The 22,102-nt window shown below is 39.6% G+C and overlaps 1 protein-coding gene across 2 annotated transcripts in view; it reads right to left on the reverse strand.

Annotated features, from left to right (window-relative positions):
- SDK1 (sidekick cell adhesion molecule 1) overlaps positions 1-18,306 on the reverse strand; it is a 352,886-nt gene extending 334,580 nt beyond the window's left edge. For both annotated transcript variants that reach the window (XM_065732888.1, XM_065732887.1), the window contains exon 1: positions 17,726-18,306. In XM_065732888.1, the coding sequence (XP_065588960.1) occupies positions 17,726-18,197 (472 nt within the window). In that variant the 5' untranslated portion in view covers positions 18,198-18,306. The remainder of the gene's footprint in view (positions 1-17,725) is intronic.
- Between the last annotated feature and the right edge of the window lie 3,796 nt (positions 18,307-22,102).

Raw genomic sequence — 22,102 nt, forward strand, 5'->3', positions numbered from 1 at the left:
CTTCAATTTCCCCTAATAGCTGTTCAGTAACACAGAAATATAGAAATGTAAATCCTTTTTTTTTTTCCCCATTGGATTTTGTGATATTGTAAAACCAATAAAAAAATCATCGAATCATTGTCCAACATCACGTTTATCAAAAATACTTGAAATGGATAAGTCTTTCCTACATAATTTAATTATTCTTTTTTAGATATAGTGCATCTGATGACCAACAGTTGTTGTCAAAAGTAGTGGTATAACTTCCAGCACCTGAGATTGGCCTGCTATACAGTTCTGTGGGGGATTTTCATGGCAATAGATGTTTGTTGCCTGTAATAAAAAATGGTTGGTTACTTATTTTGCTCTTTTTGTAAAGAAGAGAAATCTCAGTACTCAGTAACTCTGTTTATTAAATTATCTGGAATTATTCCTTTTTTGGTAGTGGAAAGAAAGTGGAAGGAAAGAAACTGGTGAAAAGGAGCTGAAATGGACCAAAATTAAAGGTCTCAAAATCACTTTATGGATTCATCAACTACTGCATCACAGAATTACTTCTGCAGAAAAATCCTTTCATACAAAACTATATTAATACCATATCTGCAGATGCTATAATTAAAGCTCATTTGGCTCACCTAAAATACTCATTGAAGCATTTTTACCCCATAAGCTAAATATATTACAAGCAAAGGTTACACTGCATTTCTAGTACTGATGATGTTATGGATAAAGTATGTAGAATAATCAAACTAAGAAGTGATTATAACCTACAGAGTTTATAACACAGTAGCAATTACTACCCACTCAGTATCTCAAGGGAACATCATTTTAAGTATAACCTAACCTACAGAACACTATTGACCACTACCATACTCTGAGGGGAAAAAATGGCTAAAGATAACCTACGTGTCAGATAAACATAGTATGCACGAGAATGGGTTTTGGCAGAAAATGTCTATGCACTTAATTCCTGCACGTTCTAAAAATAACAAATTGAAATCAAATTCTATTTTTATAGTGATCAAACAGCGGGCAAGGGTCTTTTGATGGTTGGACTAGATAATCTTGGAAATCTTTTCCAGCACTGGTGACTCTATGATTCTCTATATACTGACATCATGCCTATCCAAATTTGATCTACCTGGTTCAAACAACAGCCATTAAAATTGCTCACGGTTCTTGTGCTCATCAAACCAGATAGGGTTTCATCTCAGGCTACAAATGAATATGAAAAAACATTTTAGGCTAATAAACCAAAAACTATGGTTAAAGTCACAGTAATGAACTAGGGAGCTTACCTAATGGAACTGTAATACAGAGAAAGCAAAAGCCAGACTTAGGGGTTTTATTATTATTATTATTCCCCACAAGCTACCAAGTAAGATACATTCATACGTTCTTTCCTTTAATCCAGAATCCTATGGAGATAGACATTTCAACAATTCCAAAAAGGAAAGAAAAAAGAAATCTTTCATTTAACAAATCCAGAGAACTTAGTTTTAATCACCTGATACTTTTGCCTTGGAAATCTGAACACACCTTGTTGAATGTGACCCCACCCCTTCCCATGAAACATCATGAGAAGCATGAGGAAACAAAAACCTTAACCATTTCATTGGTATGTAACATGGGACCATCACCTTCAAGCATTTTGCATAAACCTGACACACGCTAAGCCCTCATAGCTTGCCTGTTTTTCATATTTCTGTTCATGAAGTAATCTTTACGGTCTGCTAAGCCTTTGGTGGATGACACTTTTTCTGTCCTTCAAGACTCTACAGTTATAGACATATACACATCATCAAAATCGAAGGCTAAATTTTAGAAAGCTGGATGTTAATTACTCTTGAATAGACGTTCATATAGCAGCATTATAAGCTTCCAGCATAAAGAGACTTTGTGCTATTTTATTCAGCACTTATATTGCAGAGTTTTCAGAGTTCAAAAAGCCAGAAACCTGCAAGATTCTTCCAGTCTTCTGCCTTAGAAATATCAGTTATGTTTCAATTTAACTATTGCATTTCAATACTACTATGACTTAAATACTGTGTTTCAGGTTAAGATGAATACTAAGGCATTTAACAACTAGGTAAATCTGTTCCAAGAAAATTTATGTAATATTCTGTACTTCCTGTGCTGGTGGATTTTTGTAAATCAAAGTAAATCCATCATTTCTTTGAATGTTCAGACAAGGACAGAAAGTTTTGAGATTACTGTATGCTACTATGAGCTTCTAATGAACCATATAGTGGGCTAGCTATACTGATCACAGCGACAAGCAACACTTGACATTTGATCTTGCTTCCATAAGGAAGCAAAGCTACCCTACATCTCATCATCACTCAAATCCTCGGAAGCAGCTATGTATAAGGATACAGATAGAAGGATTCAGTAGTCATACTCATTCTTCATTGCCTCCAGAATAACACAGAAAAAAAAAAAAACATTCCTTCCCTGATAATATGGCAGAAGAAGGAGTCAAGCCAAAGAGCACACAGTTACTTATAAGCACAGCTGAAATAATTGATCAAGATTTAGTGTGATTTTCTAAATTCTAAAATTATGAAGTCTGATCAAACTATAAATTAAACTGAATTTCATTTTTCCCCATCTAGCTACTTTCCACATACATAATTATGAAAATTGCTTAAACACTGGCCTAAAAAGACTACCATTCAATAATCAAGATTCTTATTTCTATAAATATTAAGTTCTCTGGCATCACTGCAAGAACTTCCTGAGGTAGAAAAGGAAACAAAAGTGTTATATTAATGATATTTTATATGCATTCAATTTCAATACTCTTAACACTGTTTTATACAGTTAGTAATATTAGATTTTTACATTCCTGTTAATATTGTTACTGCTCAGCATAGGTCTACAACAGAATAAATATTTCATTCCTCTCATGTTAAATTCTGCAGGTCATCTATCCACAATTGTTTCATTTTTAAATAAGAGTTTTAAAGTTCTCTGAAAGTGAAACAAGGCAACATACTAGAATAGAATTTGGGATGTAGGAATAACTGGATCCTCACGTTAATGCATAAACAATCAGTATTAGACAGATATTTGAAGCAGCTGCCTGCTTCAGAAGTTAGACAATCAAGAAAACAAAGGACACCACTATATTTTCCTTGTTACTGGATAACGGGTACCCTGCACCATCAAGCACAGATCTGCTGGGAAAAGCAGCTACTAAAATTGGTGTTAATTGCTTCCAAGTTTATTATCCTTGTTGATTTCCATACCATAAATATGCTATTACAAAACAAACTCAAAGTGACAGCCCTATTTAAGCCAATGTCTGAGGAAAAATAAATAATAATCTTTTGTTCTCAAAGACTAACTACTTATAAAAGTACACCTGAGAAATTTAACATTTGCTACATCAATGCGATATTATTACCTTTACCAACACTTGTCACAAAAGTCTGTGCTTGTAAGAGTTTACGTAGGTTAATTGCCTAGAACTTACTAAACAATTCTGATGATGATGCAATGAAGAGAAGTTGTACCCAAGATGATCAAATAGTCATTAGGAGATTTAAAAAGATAAATAATACATGATTCATCTGCCACTCTACTCACAGTAACCAAGGAAAAGTCTTTTACCTACATCCAGTCCTAAAACTAATACAGATCAGATGGTAGCCAGTACAAGACATCTGTTAAACTAACACTCTTTGAAAGAGTGATGGTATATGCCATACTTGAGTACCAGAACACCAATGACATGATACAAAGAAACTTCTGGCTTGCAAGCATGCTCAAAGATTAGATACTCCTTTTGATAAACAGGCAAAAGTAACTGGAACCAGGGACACCGAAGGGTGGAAAAGAGAACAACACAGCCTTCATAACTAGACAGCTCTACTCCTTTGGCGTGCCCAGAAAATGCTGCTCTTACAAAACAGCTCTTAGGTAGTTTTCCTATTTTTATTTTTTTTTCCAATGTATTTATTTCTTTTTCTTGTAACTTAAGATTAATGAGATATTTATTCTATTCTCTGCCCACAGGGACAGTACTGGGAATTCATAGGTAAGAATTCCAGAAAGATTAGTCATCTTCCAGTGAGGAAGAACTCATTTATGTAGCAGCTCTGCAATCTCCCACAGAGAACATCCCTTCTGCTAATAGAAATCCTTCCACTGGGTACAAAAGCAAACAAGCAACATTTATCAAAACATACTAAAAGATTTACTTAACAGTACACATGAAGATACAGTCTCATATCTTTCCTTTCTTCCCCGGTTCTGACAAAACTTCTATTTATTATTTCTTTCTTGCTTTTGATCTTCTCAACAATCTGATTCTGTTTATTCTCTTAAGTTTCTGACGTAAAAACCAAATAAGTCTTTTTAAAAAATACATATATATATATATGTATTAATCATCAATAATATGCAGGACCCCTTGGCTAAAACCAACTTTAATATGAGGTGCTGCAAAAGCCACATATCCCAAAAGACAAATATTTGCATGAGGAAAGACTTATGCATAAATTGACATTTTGCCTTTGAAGGGCATTACACCCCATTACCAGCCTGAGCAGATAGACTAATTTCTCCATTCCTGAAACCTGCCGAAGCACATCCTTTTTCACACAAAAAGAAACACATTTCCTTCTGTGCAAAAAATTAGATCAGACTGACATTAAGAAGAAGAGTGCAATTTACAAAATGACATTAAAGAACTTCATTGGGATTAATCTGTGCAACTTCAATAACACTTATCAGTTACCCCTACAGCGGATGTTAATTACTCTGCTAGAAAAGTTTTCAGACTGTCCCAGTACAACCAGAGCTTTTAAATGCACAGTGCAAAACTAATAAGAACGTTATAACAGCAATGTAGAAGTGGCATAGAAACTTTCTAAATATTAACTCAAAATCACCATTTCAGAGAACGTTTTTCAAGCTTTAATGAATACTCGCTAAATTCACATTGACTGCTTTTATACACTGTATTTTATTTGTAAAATTACATCAGTTTTCATGTTCAACCCAGCCATACAAATCTTAACCTTCCATTGTAACATATTAGTTTAGGTGGTCATTAGCTTCCTCCTATTAAAAGGATTCACTGTAATTAGTTGTAGAATAGTACAAGGTCTAAGGTACAGGAGACATGCACTTCATAAGGAAAAGAAAAATCTAACACCTCCTTTGTGCCACACAAAAATGTACTAATGCACTTCATTTTTTAACCTCCAAATTTAATGGAACACTTAATGAATGACCGATAGTGGTAATTATTCACCCTTCATCAAGGATGCAGAGCTTGAAACCTGTTGCCTTCAGCTGTTACTTCAATACTGATACATCTGAAAGATCTGAACACTTTGTTTCTGGCGGAACTACAACACACAGAGCTACAAAAAAACACGACCAGTAATTGAATAACCCCAAGTGTTTTGACTCTAACGTTATTACATTTCACAACGCAGATTGATGAGATCTGAGATCTCCACTTAAGACCATGCAATTTCAGATAGCTTCTCTGTCAATAGACAAGGTACAGAATGAAACTACATTGATGCAAAAATACAAATTACACTTAGAAATGTGAGATCTGGCAGCATATATAATTAAATCACAAAAATTAATTCGATACCTCTAAAGTAAATTACAACATGACTTATAGCACAACATACTGATATTAATGCCCCTATCTGAACCAAAAATAGTGCAACCTGTTGTCTGTCATTTAGCCTAAAAACAACACCTTAAGATTTATTAAGGTCACAACTTTTTAGATAATTATATCACTATGGATGCTTTCATATGGTTTTAGACAACTAAAGGGTTATAAAGGAATAATACATTCACATAACAGCAACAACTGTCACCAAAATACAAAGCTAAAATTCTTAATATATATTCCAGTTTTACACTTCTATTAAATATATATACGTGCAGACTGATTGAGGGAGAACAGAAGTCTAAAAGGTGTATAGAATTAAATACATATTTATTGTACATAAAAGGATGAGTTGTTTAAAATTTAAACACTGCATAAAGTTCATGATTCAATTTAAATATCAGAATATCTTATAAAGAGTTTTGATGACTTTTTATAAAATGGAAACAGATAAACCTCACTAAAGAAAGGAGGTGGCCTCCAAAATAGTTGCACTTCGTTAAGGATGGGCACACTATTCATACTACATCTGTACCTTACTTCTTTTTCACATTGCTCCCGTCAGCAAAATTTAAATGATCAAGTGAAGGCAACTGAGTAGGAGAGAAGAAACTGAGGGTGGAAATCATTATTAGGGCAATATTTTCTATCTTACACTCCATGCTGAGAGCTATAGTTTTGAACTTCTACATAGCCAAAAAAAACTGCAAGGGTACAGATATTTAACTCAGTGCCAAATGACACAAAGCATTTTTACATGTTAAAATTACCTGATAAAAAAGGATTACTAAAAACAGGGCAGAGTCATTTACATTCTATTCTGGAAAATATAATTAAGTGTATAAAAATAATCCATTGAGATGTTAATTTCAAACTTTTCTCTATGCAAAAGTAATGCTTTGTCAGCAAAATTAACAAAAATAAAAGAAAGTCTTACAAGAAATGGGGCTTTACAGGGTTGAAACACACTGAAGACTTCAAAAATTCCAGTGTATCAATCACTACAGACAGTTCTTCATGCTCACAGTACATTCTACTTGCAGGCTTGTTACATGAGCTCTGAATAGCTCTGCCTTGTGTTTTATTTGCCTCACAGCATCTGACCAACCAAGCATGCACACAGTTTATTCAGCACGCAGACACTTCTCCAGAATCTCAAGGCAGCTCAGGCTGTTGGATATCTGGAAAAGTAACTGAGAGCTGCAAATATGCATGAAATTGAATCTGCCTTTCACATGGGATGTAAGATTTCACTGAGTTAGAGGAAATGCATATCTGGCATCTCCCATATTGGTTTTGGGAGTTCTTTCAGTCAAGGCAGTCATGTTCCTAGAACAACACTGTATCTTGTCTTATAATAAAACAGTTGCAAACATTTTCTTTCTTTCACAAGTGATGCAACACCCAAAGCCTTTGACACATGTTAATGGCTCAAACGCAACTCTTCTAGTAAACAAACTGATTTGGATGTTAATTACATTCATCATTCAAGTGTAAGTGACAACTAGATGCACTTCACAAGCCCAACACCAACACTTGCTAATTGGTTATAAAAGACAAGCGATGTGCCATGGTTTACCAAAGCACCAACACCTATTCACTTTCATGCTGCAGTGAATTTCAAGTAAACATGAGTAGCAATGCCATTAATTCTAATAAAGTGACAGCTAGCCCTCCACTGCAGTGAACGTTTGCACACAGGTCAGCTTATCAGGAGTTATGATGTTCAGCTGCTCTATAGAAGGTTATTTAGATTGCTAAGAACTCTTGTAAGAAAACAGACATTCGTTCACAGGGAAGAGTGAAAACCCAAGATTACTCACCACTCTTTTTGTATTCACAATATGAACAACTTGACTTTGTTTGTATAAACCTTCAGGACAGCTATTAAATAAGAAAATGCACCACTGATCATTACTTAAACTAAGTAGATTTTCTGACCAGACAGCACAAGCACAAGCTGATGCTTCCTCCTGCGCTTCCCAAGTCAACAGAGTGACCAAGAGGAACTGAATTACCATCTGGCTACATATACCCACGGTGGATGAAAACTTCTGATGTCAGCTGAAGTTCCATGTGCAGAATACACCCTAGCAGAGAGGTTCTTCCCTGAGGACTACACTGACAGTGATGAAGCTGAGACAGGGTAAAATCAGAAGATTAAAAATATTGTCTACTAATTCAGCTGCCACCAATTCAGACTTACAAATCATTTGCCTTTATTTTTCTATTTGTCAATGAGTGAAAGCTTTCGTATTTTGACATTTTTAAGTATAGAAAAATCACTCCTCCATACTCTCCAAAGGACATCCTTCATTTAATAACTACCACAATTAAACTAGGAATTTAAAGGACAACAAAAATAATCCTACTTAGTTACAACTCAGTGAGAGTAGAACTTAGACCAAAGAATATCAAGATTTCAACAAGTTCTTTAGGTCTCAGCCACTTAGTGGATTATTTCAGAATTCACAATTATTTCAGAAGTAATTTCAAAAGCTCTATCTGCCAACAGCTTCCTCTGCTGGCAGTTTTTAGTTTTGCAGTGACATCTGTCTTCTACCTGTGTTTGTGTCTTTCCTCACTGACTGCCAAATTACAGAGGAAGCTGCCTACAGAAAGGAAATATTAAAATAGATGTATTCAGAATGATGTCAAATGCGTTTAAAAAAATTCAAAAAAAGTGTTTTATCTCTATTCAGTCAAAGAGCATTTAGGCTGAAAGTGATAACATGTTTGTTGGTGAAAGCTATTTTGCAGGCATCAAGCTTCCATTCTGCATTGTTACAGATAAAAAGTATTCATCTCTGCTCATGAGAATAGGATGGTCCAATTGCAGAGCCATATTACATTTTCTCTCTAGATACTTCACTATTTCTTGGTTCATTTTTAATAGTATAACACCAAAAATTTGAGAATTACAAAATTAAGTTTTAGATCGCACTTGAATTTCTGTAATACACTAAGATTTGCAGTCTTCAAATTCATCAAGCACAATAGTTAACTACTGACTTTTATTGACAACAGTGCACTGTAAGCATGCAATCAAGTTTTGGGTAGTAGAAGACACTGTTAAATTCAGAACACAAAAGATAAGAATTATACTTGTGAGAAACTTGATTGGGAGTGACAAGGCATCATATTTTAATCATGATATGTTTACATAGTGAATGTAACACTGAATTATCAACACTTCAAACTTCTCAGTTCTCAACGAAGATTCTGAAAATATGTATAATTATTTTACCAATTAAATGCTAATAATAAATCATATAATGAAAAATAATATTTAAAAGGTTGTTACCAAAATGAGTATAGGTGAACTTGAAGATATTAGGTACTAATATGTCTATTTTGCTTGTCAAACCAAGGCAAAATTGTTTACCTTTGTATCCCATTTCCATGAACAAAAATGTTTAGAAGCAGAAATTTTTCAGCCTTGTAAGGATAACCAGCAATAGTAGAATTAGGCTCTGTGAATAGGAAACACTTTCAGTCCACAAACATCAGAAAGTTATTACATAAAATGTGTTCTTTTGAAGAACAGAAAACACAGACCTCTGAGCGGTAGTTCAAAATACTGAGACTCACACACTATTTCCAAGGGAAAAGGGAATACAAAACAGGACAGCAGTGAGGCACATAGATGGGCACACACACGTGGAATTGCAGTCCTCATCAATTTGGACAGCAGTGTTTCCTGCACATTATCAGCTACACAACTGTAAAGCTTTTTGCACACATCATAGAAAAATAGGGTTCTTGCAGATTTTGAAGGATACTAATGGACAGAGTTTCTCCTTAGTGAGCACAGTAGAGAAGAATGCACAAGGGTACTACTTTCTAACCTACCACACTAACACCATTTTCAATCAGTCAACCTCTTGATGATGAAGGAAGAAAATAGTCCAGCCAGCAAGAAAAGTCAGTGGCACCTCTACATTCACAGATTCAAGAAAACTTAAAAGCAAAACAACCCATGTAGATACTTAGAGATATTGTTAGATAGTTCCCCTCCCTTCTCCTACCCATTTCAATTCTGCAGCAGTGCATCCCTTTCTGTTTGTTCTGTTACAATAAACATATCTTTGAATTGCAGGTATGGCATAGTGCCATATATTTCATTTCTGACCACTGCATACCATCCAGCTATTTAAGTCCTCAGTCATGAATGTTCTCTGCACTTCCTCACAGAAAAGTAACAAGAAATAAAGGATGTTCTCCAATGCGCAAGAAAGATAAAAACTGTTGTATTAGATTAAAGAAAACTGGTTGAGCAAACAGTATAATGAAACATCTTTTTCTGTATTTCCAGATGTTAGGCATAATCAAATTGTAGTTCTATTTCATTCTTAGTAGCATTCTTAGAAGGCTGTAATGTTACTGACCAGATTTCCTATGAACTCAATGCCAAAAGCAAAGCACTTGTCAAAGCCACAACATATAGTGAATTGGATAAACATAAATCTGAGGATGGAAGTAGCTTCTATCAGATCCTCTGATTTTTGTGTAGTAATGAGTTACAATCACCTCCTGGAATCAGCGTGGGACCACTTCAGCAGCATGCACTGGAGTTATGTATCATTACTATCTACTTTCTAGTCCAAGAGGGCTATACCTAACATTTTCTAGATAACTTGTTAGACCTGGGAGTTTATTTTAGATTATTATAAAAAAATATGGCTTATTGCTTGAAAGGCCATAAAGTGGTTTGAAGAGACCTAAGGGATAACGATTTTTCTCCCAGAATCAACTTTCTCTTCAGGCTGCTGCAATACAGCATGGAAATACAAAAAATAGGATTAAAGATTCAGGTTATCTGCCTAAAAACTACAAATGCTTTATCGTTTATCAAGAATGACACATCACAACTTATCTGGATGCTGTGAGATACCATAAGATTGTACAATCCACTCCCACATTTTGCTAAAGGTAGCGTTAAAGGCTTAGTTTGATCAGTTGGAGCTGCTATCATCGTTTTTATCTGTGGAATCTACATATTAGGTACAAATGTTAAAAAGCAGTACCTGTGAAATTTCCAACTTAGACAAGACAGAGGAAAAAACATTTTTCTCTTTACAGTCTCAATACAGGGGGATTAAGGGGAATATTTGCATTGCTTAACTTTAGTACTTATTTCATAAACTTCCCTCTAACAAAGGAATTCCCTTAAAGTGTCTTTCAGAAAAGAAATCCAAAGTTAAGTCCTCTAAACCACCCCAGTGAAGTACTAACCTTCCTAATTTCTTTCCAGGAGCACCAGCCACCAAATGCTGCTTCATTTGGCAGTGTACATTCTCTTGTATTTTGTCTGTACCTGAAAGCTCTCTAACAATTTCCACTGATCTTAGCGACGACTGCCAGGATTCACATGCCCTGGCCACGTAATCCCATCAGCACTTTTGCACTGCCCCTGTTACATGAGTGACCCCAGATTCAGCTAGCTCTAGGAACAAAACAGCTCAATATTAGATTTTATTGTCTTTTGTAGCAAGGGCAGAACAAAAAATGACCAAGTAAACCAGAAATACTAACATAAGACACAATACACAAAATATTCATCTAGAAGACAAGAATTTGCATAACACATAGATCTTACATAAGCAGTTGTAGTAGTTTAAAGTTAATAAAGTCAATACAAGCACTAAAATAAAAGGTTCTCGCCTTCTCAACCACACAACCCTTTGAATTCAAACTGCAAATGCTACATGGCCTAATCACTACAGAATGTATTGAAAGTTCTGGGGAGGCAACTTTTCAAAGATCACATCCAGAGGGTATCTGAAAGTTTTACTTAAGTGGAAAAACAATTAATTAAATAAAATGGAAAAATATATATATCATTGTACCTATTTTATGCCTATTCATAACCAATAAACTGAGAAAACAACACTTCTCATAAGAAAGCACTTCTACACATCTGAAGAACCAACTTCTACACATCTGCAGTTTAAAATAGTTAACTTGACTACACGTGAATATGAAAAGAATTTTTTCTGAAGAAATGAAAATTATGAAGTTGTCTGAACTACTGAGTAAGACAACTAGCACCACCAGAGGCAGGAATACACCAGGGACCCCCTTCAGCTTCTTCAGAAACAAATCTTTCATGGAGGGATATTTTTGTTCTGCATGAGCTATGTGGCTAGTGAAAAATGCACATGGTGTGAAGAGCCTTTATTCACTAGAAAATACTCTATAGTCACTCACACACAGAAGGCAACTCTCACTAACCACCTGCTTTCCAGCTGTAATAACTATAAGTAGTCTAATCCAATGCAATGCCATAGCTGCTAACAGTTCTTCCTTTAAAACACACAAAAGTCTTCTTGTGCTGAATTTAAAACATTTCAAGTAAATGAAAGATGGGGCCAAGCACTGACAAGAAAACAAAATACTGAAAATCTGATCTGTGAACAGCATTCAGTCTTAGCTTCTAACTAGGGTAAGACAGTAAAACATTATGTACCAATTCAAACTTAATCATAATGGTCACGTATGAGGAATGTGGATTAAAGACGTACAAGCTACCATAGTTCTGGCATTTTCCATCTCTGAACAGATCTTTGTGAAAGTTATTCTTGTTCACATTGTTTTAAGAAAAAACTACTTTGGAGACCACAAAGGGATCAACAATCATCAATTTGTTCATCAAAAGGTATTTAAATACACATCGGATATTTATATATGCAAAGGACTTCTGCATATATAGTTGAAAAAGCTCATTCTGCAATGAACGCAGCACAAACAGGGGTTTGCTCTGCGTGGAATCTAATTGCTTTCAGTCTGCCCACAGACTTACTACAGCAAAAAGGCCCAGGTGAATCAAGTAACCAGTCCCTTCAGAACCGATGCTCAGGCAATGCTGTACACAAAGTTGCTAAATGGATGAAAATTCTTCATTTCCTTTCAAGATACTCAGGTGTATGCCTTTAAGAACAGTAGAACAAAACACTTCCCTTTGAGATATCGAAAAGTCCAAGACCTTCACACAGCCTTGTAATTATTCACCATAAGACTTATTATTTCTATTGTTTGTTTAATCAGTCAGATAATCTTCAAAATATTAGTCAGTATTTGTCTTTGTTGTTCAAAACAGCCAGAAATAACAGAGCCTTCCAGAACAATCTTCCAAGGACTATGAGCCAGGAGCACCCATGCCCTTCCCTTTTCTTCAGCGATGCGAAAGATGCACTGCAGAGCTCCAAGACTAAAATGCTCCAATCTCCCTCTGTACCTATTCCATTCCTTGTTGGAGCATCTTCTGGTGATGCGTGGGCAGATCCTAAATAGAGATGTACTATATCAAGGGTGCTCCAAAAGTAATGCCTCCTCTTTTACTGCATTGCCCCATGACATCAGAGGCAGGTGTTGGTTATGCAGCAGTAGAAGCAGAAGCTTCCTGATAGTATTCTGTTACGTTCTGCTGCCATGTGACAGATGGCAGCAGAGGGGCTGGCCGACAAAGCGGAGACTGACGTAGAAGCTCAGATGGAGCAAAGGTGGGTAAATAAATATGGAAAAAATTGCACCCAATTCATTGATGCTGAATGTTTATGGAGTCCAAATAGCAGATGTGAGCACAGTGAGATGGTGGGTGGTGCATTTCAGCAGTGGCACAGCAGGTCACCTCTGATATTTTCCAGTGCAGTATGCTGGCTTTCATTCAGCAGTGGCAAAAAAGCAGAGCTAATGGTGGTGACTACACTGAAAAACAGTGTTTTGTAGCTGAGAATTTGCTCCAGCAAATAGTATTATTTTGCTCTTTGAAACTATTGTAGTTTCCATGGAAATAAATAGGAGGCGTTACTTTTGGAGCAACCTAAGTGTACAATCTTGTTGCCCCTCTAATAGCACTATAACAGAGCACTCTAAAGAAACTGTCTGAAACTGTGTACTTTAAATGTTGACAGATATGCATCTCTTTAAACTTTTTTGAGAAATATTGAGAGGAAATAATTTTTCAGCCAAAGATAATCAGAGGAAGCAAACTCAGATTTAGTACAGCAGAGAGAATTAAAAGTTGGATATTGACACAAAAATTCTGCTCTCTCCATCCCATTTCTATTTAGCCTGGGCTTGTGATTCTTCCTTCAAATCCATTTATTAGTATATATCCAAAGAATTAATCTGTTAAGAAACTAGTATATATTTAAAGTGTTATTCTAAAGAAAGGGAAACAAGTAAATCCAGGACACACTAATGAATTTTCAATAATAGTATCAGAATCTACTGGAATATCAGAAATGCTTCATTCAACACATAATTCATAACATTTCTCATTCTCAGGCAAATACCACACTCACATTGAACTGTCTCTCTGCCCCTGCAGCATCTAACTACTCTATGCAGGTAGTTTATCATCTCTGCACATCAGACGCAGTTGGAAATTTGCTTGAAAACATTTTCAGAACTTACCATAGTTACAAGTTTCAAAAGATCTGGTATTTGAATTAAAAAAGCAGGGCCCTAGCGGCATTTTCTACTACCTCCCAAATCACTGCTTCTGTCAAAACATAACAGATATCAATACCACCTTAAATATGCATTCAGGTCCTTGTAGAATGCTGAATTATAGATTTCAGCAAGTGACATAAAAAGATTACACTTCCATTGCTGTTAGAATAAGAAAAACCAGACAAGCTTCTCTTTCTTAATATTTGAAGATAACCATCTCCTGTTGGAGAAACTTAAAGCTACAAACTGGCTCTGTTTTTAAATCATTCTGAACTACAGCCATCAATCCAAAAGGAGTATATTTTCTAAACGTTCCCTTCAACAAATGTAAGATATTGAGAGGTACTTAAATCAATTACAATGCACAGACTAATCTCCAGCAGCTTCCGATCTCTTCAAATAAGCAGAGTTTTCCTATTTTCATAGGAATAGCCTAGCATTTCAATGAACATTTCGTAATGCAGTAGCATCAGTGTTTGTTAGCCTCAGAGAGATCCAATATTTCTACCCTGCAAAGAGCTCTGTGCATTCAACAGGACCATGCAAAGGCCTGCTAGACCCCTGAGCTAGAGGTCACCACTGGCTAATGTTCTTCTAAGCTCAATAGTCACTTCAAATCACGGAAATGATTCACTTCTACCATCACCTTGTAAATTCTAATTTCATAATTATGATGATTATCAATTAGCACCTCATCACTATTTGATGACACACAATGGCTCAAGGCTAGCTAGCACCTAACACTCCAATTTAACTAACATGCCATAAAAAGAGGCATCGTGGCAGAAGTTAGCCAACACATAGAATGAGGTAAAGAAATGGCTAAGTTTTCAGACTCTTACAGGCTAATTTTCCTGACAAGTTTCACATCCACAGGTGGACCAGCATGGTAAGCAGGGTGAGACATGCACAGTCTGAGGGGTGTCTACGAAAGACCTGCAACCAGAACAGCAGTGGGAGCACCACTCAGGGCTATGTTCATGTAACAGGCCATGGCATTGGTTTCTCCACAAACAGAAGGTCTGCACTAACTCTACTAAGGATTGCGGAAAAAATTATTATTCAGTACTGTAAGCCAATGTATGATTCATAATAATTAAATTTACTTGGAAAAGGAAAAAGCAATCATATAAGTCATTATAACCAACTATATAACACAACTACTAGAGAAGACAGAGAAGCTGAAAAGCTGAGTGCAAAATGAATTTACAAGTGATTTCATCTACTGTTTGCCTCCAGAACTGCCTTAACATGGAAGATCATCTAAGTATAGAGAATACTCAGATAACCTGTTGGAGCTGAAAATACTTTCTTCCTTTCACTTTACAGAAAAACATACTTAATCTCAATGACTGTACCTTATATATTTCCCTAGAATTTAGAAATCGCATTTGAGTATACTTGAAATATTTCTTATTTCTTTAATGCTTAATTAATTGTTATGGAAACATTAGCTGGTTATAGCACAGTATTATGAGTTTCTCAAAATAACTGTGTCCTGTTTATTTAGAACGTTCATTTTTTTCTATCACATAGTAAGGTTGGAGTCACATAATTATTTCCTGCCCATGATCCAATAAAGTTTCTGAGATGATACCAGGACTTCTATAGTCATCTTCTTTCTAAATTTCAGCATGCAAATGATGAGCATTTTATACTCCATTAGAACTCAAAGAGCAAAAGAGTACAGTGACTTAGAAATAAATAGGAAATCTGTGAAAACCAAACAGAAGCACTGAGCATTAGGACCTTGGTTTGTGAGTCAAACCATTTTTAAAGACCTATCTCTAGGATGCATTTTTTGCACTATATTACGTGGAACCGTGCATTTTTTCTTTGGTAATTTTTTTTTCTTTCATTGTTTAACAGCATCTGAACTCCACACCTTTATCAACACCAATATATCTCCAAAATAACACATCTCACTCTCTTCACATCCCATCCCACCTTAGTCACAGATGGGTAAAGCCAGCTTGGTGTTAGGACTTTTCTCAAGGACGGTAAATCCTAAAGAGAGATTAGACCTGTTACTACTGCAAGTGCTTCATAATCTGAAATGTGCTATTGGAATATTTTTTTTCATAGCTTGTGCCAAACAGAAGTTTCAGCTCACTTTATAATCCAATTAGATTGCTGCCTTACTACTAAGCCACAGAAAACTGTTTTACCAGACATCTGCACTGCTTCCTGAATAATGTGCCCTTAAAACTGACTTAAATGAAAAATCTTTATATTTTTAATGCATACGTCAAGAATAATCAGTGTTTGTCTTCCACACCTAAGCATCATGCTGGCATCTATCAACAGCTACCAAAAGGAAAAAAAAAGTTACATGAGTTCTAATTCATGGGGAGAATTATTTCAGGTATGCCTTGTTTCAGAATAACAATATCCTGTTTGGGCTTGCAGGCCTCAGCATAAGCACTTGGGGAATGGGAATGACAGCATAAACAAAGCACTGAAAAAGGTTTCTGAGGGTGGAGTCCATTTTTAAACACTGGATTAAAATTCTTCTGTATCCTGAGGCTCCAAACTTTTCAAAGGTGCAGCAGTAAACCCTGAGCAGACAAACTAACAGCACATTTGGCTCCATAACCCTCAGCTCACAAGCCCATACAGTTATTAAAGCTGAATGCACCGTTGTTCCCTATGAAATACTCGAAAACAAAGAACTAAAAAACAAAGACCATTCCCCTTCATGGAGTATTAACTTCCGCTGTAATAACCAACTCATCGTCCCACACGACACAGTTCAGCGTTGTACGACACACACCACTTCAGTCAGACAATGCACGCTGCAATAAAACTCAGCCCAGCAAAGAAAGTGAAAGCTGCGTTTGTTCAGCACGTTATTCAGCACAGCCAACTGTAATGCTTCTGCCTGCCATTTACTGCTTGCTCTGTCAAAGGATTATTAAGAATTAAGCTACGTTTGGTGATTATTTTTTCTGAGAAGGGAATTTACATGCAAAGTGACGGACACTTGATATTTAACGTCTATTGGTTGACTCTGACCCTGCATTTACAAGTGACTCATTTGACTGCAAGGACCTCTGATGTGGAAATGCTCAGATACGAATCAATCGCAGTTTTTGTCTCGGCTAAATGTTACTTGGCAATCCAAAAGAAATGAACAATGCTCGAACCAAGGTTCACATAGAACAGCACTCATATGCTTAAAGAATTCCTTTTACATGCCTGATTTAGTTCTGGTAGGCGGATTTATGAGTCCCCTTCTCCTAATAACTTATCTCAGTGCACAGTGTTTTTAAACACACACAACCAGCAGTTAACTCTTCTGCTGCCTGAGAGAAAAAGCACAGAAACACACAGACAGATTTAAGTAAATACAAGCGCAGATTCGGTCCCGATAAGCCATTGATTCTCTGTGGGAGGTGGAGATAGGGGAAGCACAGGAGGATGAGAAAGGGAAACATGCAGATACAGTCTGCAAATCCCTGCTCCATAAAGAAAGGATCGTGCATAATGAATGACCGTTCCCGCATGAAATCAACTCCCTGCAAATTCTGCAGTCTCCCTCTGTCAGGGACAAAGTAAAATGGTATATCTTTACCCGAGCAAAATTGCCTTCCTCTTGGAAGGCAGATGCAGCATTTCTATAAACAAAAATGTCTCTAGCCTTACCTTGTGCCAGTGCTTGCAACATGTGGAGCTGCAGCAACAGAAACGCCCACCATCGTCGACAGAAGAAGAAACAGAAGTTTAACTTCATCATCATTCCGTCTCGCCTGCTATTCCTCCGGGCAATAATTTCACGATCCACCTTCCTTCCAACCACCGTTGCCTCACTGATCCCCATCCGATCCGACTGCCTGCCACTCCTGACAGCGCTTTGGTCATCGCTCACTCTGCACCCCGAGGCCAGGCTCTCTTTGGTGGGCTGAGAACATCGCCAGCTGCCTTTGCCCCGGAGTTTTGGGGGAACAGAAAGCCCCACTTCACAGGAACCGAGCACTCTTTGATTTGTGCTCACTTTGCATGCAGCCCGAAACCATCGCTGTGTGTGCCTCACTGTGTTACAATTACCAGCGAAGTCAATGTTTCTTGTGGAAGTATTGATTGCACCAAAACAACCAGTCAGAAATGTGAAACACATGTTTCTCCGCACTGTCACATCCGATGCCTTCAACAGAGAAGGAGTAACTTTACTGGCGTCAGTGTTTCAGTAAATCCGGATCCTTCAGCACATCGCAAACAGCAGCACAGAAGGATGGATCCATCTCAGCCAGCAGCACACAACCCCACAGCACCTTTCATACCGCAAGGATGATGGAAACTGTTAGCCCTGGGATGTTCATCAAACGTAGCAAATCTTCCGGCACGTGTCCCATTCTCCCATAAAAACCTCGGAGGGGAAGGGTTAAAGTCGTGTACAAGGGGTGGGGAAAAAAAAAGCACCAACTGAAAACAAACAAACAAAACACTAATTGAAAGTATCTCGCTCTTCCTCGCGCCGAGGACTTATTTCAGACAATTTCAAGGCTAGCCACGCAGACAGGTTAGCCCCCACGCATCCCCTCCAAGCTGGGCACGGTTTATATTAATCCGATTTCCCTTCGGGTCCCAATCTCTCCCCGTCCGTAGAAGGGTCCGAAGGGTCCTCGAGAGGTAAAGCGGGGCGGCTCCGGCACTGATTGCGGTCGGCCGCGCTGCGAAGCAGCCTCAGGCCGGCAGCGGGGACGGCACCTGAACCCACGTTCAGCCGGAGGTTGGGAAAAGCTTCAGCCGGTCGTATTTCCCTCCTCCTCCAAGATTGGCGCCGTTTTTCCTCTTCGCAGGGCGACCGCGACGAGACGAAATCGATAATAAATAAATAAATCACCTCTCGCACGTAACGCCTTCTTGCTTCTGCCCGGTTACGGACGGAACAGCGGAGCCAACCCGCAGCTGGACAACCTCCGGAGCGGGAGGGGGTGGGGGAAAAAGCATCTCCCGAAACAAAACAGAGACGAGGTGAAATCCGCCTCCGTCGGTGCGGGGCTCCGCTCTCCCTCGCGGCGGCTGTAAACACGCGAGCAACGCGTTACCGCCGCGGCGGCGATAGGAGCGCACCCGAAGCTGGGGGGGGGGGAAGGGAAGGGGGGGAGAAATAAATAAAGAAGAGCCGAAGGTCTTCGCGTTCAAACAATGCGTCGGGTATTGTTCCAGTCCCGCCTTCCGTAAAGGGAAAAGTTTCGTGGGAGATCCCCTCCCCCCCACACACACACCCGCACTAAACTGTAAAGGATACGGGCAGCCGTGCGGGGCGGACACCCGGGATGAACGCAAGTTAAAAACAAAGCGCCTCAGCGCGAAGTTGAGCCAACGTAAACCCCCACAGCCCGGCTCCTAAAGGCAGCCTGAACTTTTCTCACCTCCCTCAGCCCCAGCTCTGCCGCCTCCTCCCCCAGCAGCCGGCTCCCGCTGCCCCCTTCCTCCCTGACCCACACCTATGCGCGGCTGGGGCGAGCGCGGGAAAGCAGGCTCTGCGGCGCAGCCACGAGGGGTGCGGAGACATGTACGGCACTAGCAGGACGCTCGTGGAGGGGGTGTGTATTTCAAGGCAGGTTCTGCTCCCCACAAACGCCGGAGGAGGAAGGGGCCGCCTCCCCGCCCCGCGCCCGGCAGGACCTGCCCGCCGCTGCCCCTAGAACACCGCCGCGCTCCTCCCCCGGGCCCCTCCGCCGGGCGCTGATTGGGCGGAGGGAGCGCGGAGTCGCGGGCGCGCAAGCTTGGCGGGACGGCGTGCCGCGGCCGCGCGCTTGCGCGCCCGCCCGGCGGGCCGTTATGCCGCGTCCCCGCGCTCGCGGCGCCCCCTAGGCGCGCGCGGCGCCGCGCTGTTGGCGGCTGCCGGGGGCACGACGGGCACGCGCTGCAAGGCCGGGGTGCGGCCGCTCCGGCGCGCGCGTTCCCGGCAGCTTTGCTTTTTTTTGCGTCCAACGGAGGAATACGTGACAACGCCAGCGAGCCCGCGGCCACAGTTAACCCTCTTCGTGCTCTGCGCGGCGCGGTGTACGCAGCCTGCGAGGCTGGCGGTGCGGCGAAGTTTCTGAGCTTGGTTTTACACCGCGAGAGAAGGGAACGGTTAAGACTGGCAGCTCCTGCCCCTTTTCTTTTTGTTTTCCTTTCATTATTTTTTTTGACGCTGTGTCTATGACAGAGTCACGCAGGCGAGCGTGGTAATATCGCATCCCATCCAAGGTCACCCCACCGAGGGCTGTGGGGCAGCACCCTCCTCGCCGGGCCTTGACACAGCACCGAATATAGCGCAAGTTTCTCCGTTCCCGCAGCCCCCCAGGGCGAGGTGGGCTGCCCTGACCCACACAACTGCACAGCCTTCCCTGTGCACGCTCCCGCTGTCCCTTCCAGCTGCTCCTTGCAGCATTTTGCAACTCGTGAGTGTTACAACACCCATTGCCGTCCGCTCTTTCCTAGTGCAGGAAGTCTCGCTGCCTCCTATGCTCAAGAAGTTAGCGCACTGAAGGCACTCTCCCGGTTACTACAAGGAGCTGCAGTCAGTGGCTCGTTCTTCCCTGGGGCCAGCTGCATGGAATTAGCAATTGGGTGGTGCTTTGCACGTGCGTGCAGATCACGTAATAACACAGACACCAAGGCCCCGTCCTTATTTCCCCTATATATGTCCATTTTGAGGCCAATTCAAAGTGAACCCGATTTGGTTTGGGCTGCGTTGAGAACCCGCCTCGAGGAGGCACCACTGTGTTTGTAACTCCCATTGCACCAGTCATGACAGCAGTGACAAGGAACTGCATTTCTGCTTAACGAGTCATCTTGGGCGGGACTGCTGGCTCCCACTTTACCTTGACTGGAAATGAAAAGCACGTTTCATTTGTGGTTTGGTTTTGTTTCCAAGCGCTCCTACCAAAGGAGCGTGGGGGGTTGATTTGCTAGCTGGTGGTAATGTTAGGTTAAGATGTTGGGTTTAATCAGTGAGGCAGTACTCAGCGCTTCCTTGTTGTGTCACAGGGGAGGTGATGTGTGCTGGTTACATCACTCCTGTCTAAACCCACTGGAGGAGTCCTTGTCAAACAGTTAAGTTTTAATGCCGAGATGCCACAGAGGAGAAATGCTAATTTCCGTTACCTGACTTAATTAAAGTGAAAACTGGTTTCTGTTTGGAATTAATACATTTTCCTTCTAACAGTTTAAAACCGTTCTGCACATAATTATAGGAGCAAGAAATTAACCCATTTCCACCTTCAGGCCTTGCTTCTTGAACATCATTGAAATACACTAGTGTTTTTCAGTCTACATTGATGCATTTGGGGTGAAATGTTTTCAGTTGGTTATTTGCTTATTTTTAACAATACTTCCAGTGACAAAATCCCTTTAACCTATTGCAGAACACACCTGTGGATTTTTTTCTATTTGCCCTATCTGCAATGACTGTGCTTAATAGTGGTAAAACCAGGAGAATTTCTCTGAAGTCTCACTATCCAAATTAGTAAAAGGGTTCCACCATTCCACTGCCTCTGTTTTGTGCTGCTTCTTCCCTTTCCCACATGCATGAAACGAGGGAGGAACTGACACACTGAATATACAGAAGGGGGGCAAGGAGAAGAACAGCTTTGCCACCTGAAAAAACAGGAACAGCAAAGATACAGCGATCTGAGTTAAAAAAGGAGGGTATGAAGTTTTGGGTTTTGCTTGTTTTCCAGGAATCGTGAAGAAATGAAGAAGTTATATAGGTAGTTGCACTTAAAGGTGAAGAAAATGTAATAAAAGGTTTTGTTTTTGTTGTTTTTTTCCCCAATGACTGTTGTGCTGTGCAATGAGCTATACATGTGGTAAGTCTTCTAAGGGCTGCAGATTTGCATAATTAGTGCAGAATGGTGGGAAGTTTTATTTACATAAATAAACAAAACGTAGTGAGCCAATGAGACAAAAGAGAGAAGAATAGAAGGTTCCACTCCCCAAGACAGGTTGCTAACGAACAGCAGCTTTCTAGCCAAGAAAATCAGCCATGGAACTGCTTCCAGAAGAAAACCTTGCCAATATTGTACA

This window comes from Cyrtonyx montezumae, unplaced genomic scaffold, assembly GCF_038088225.1.
Source record: "Cyrtonyx montezumae isolate F1298 unplaced genomic scaffold, pur_monq_1.0 scaffold_16, whole genome shotgun sequence".
Lineage (NCBI taxonomy): Eukaryota > Metazoa > Chordata > Aves > Galliformes > Odontophoridae > Cyrtonyx > Cyrtonyx montezumae.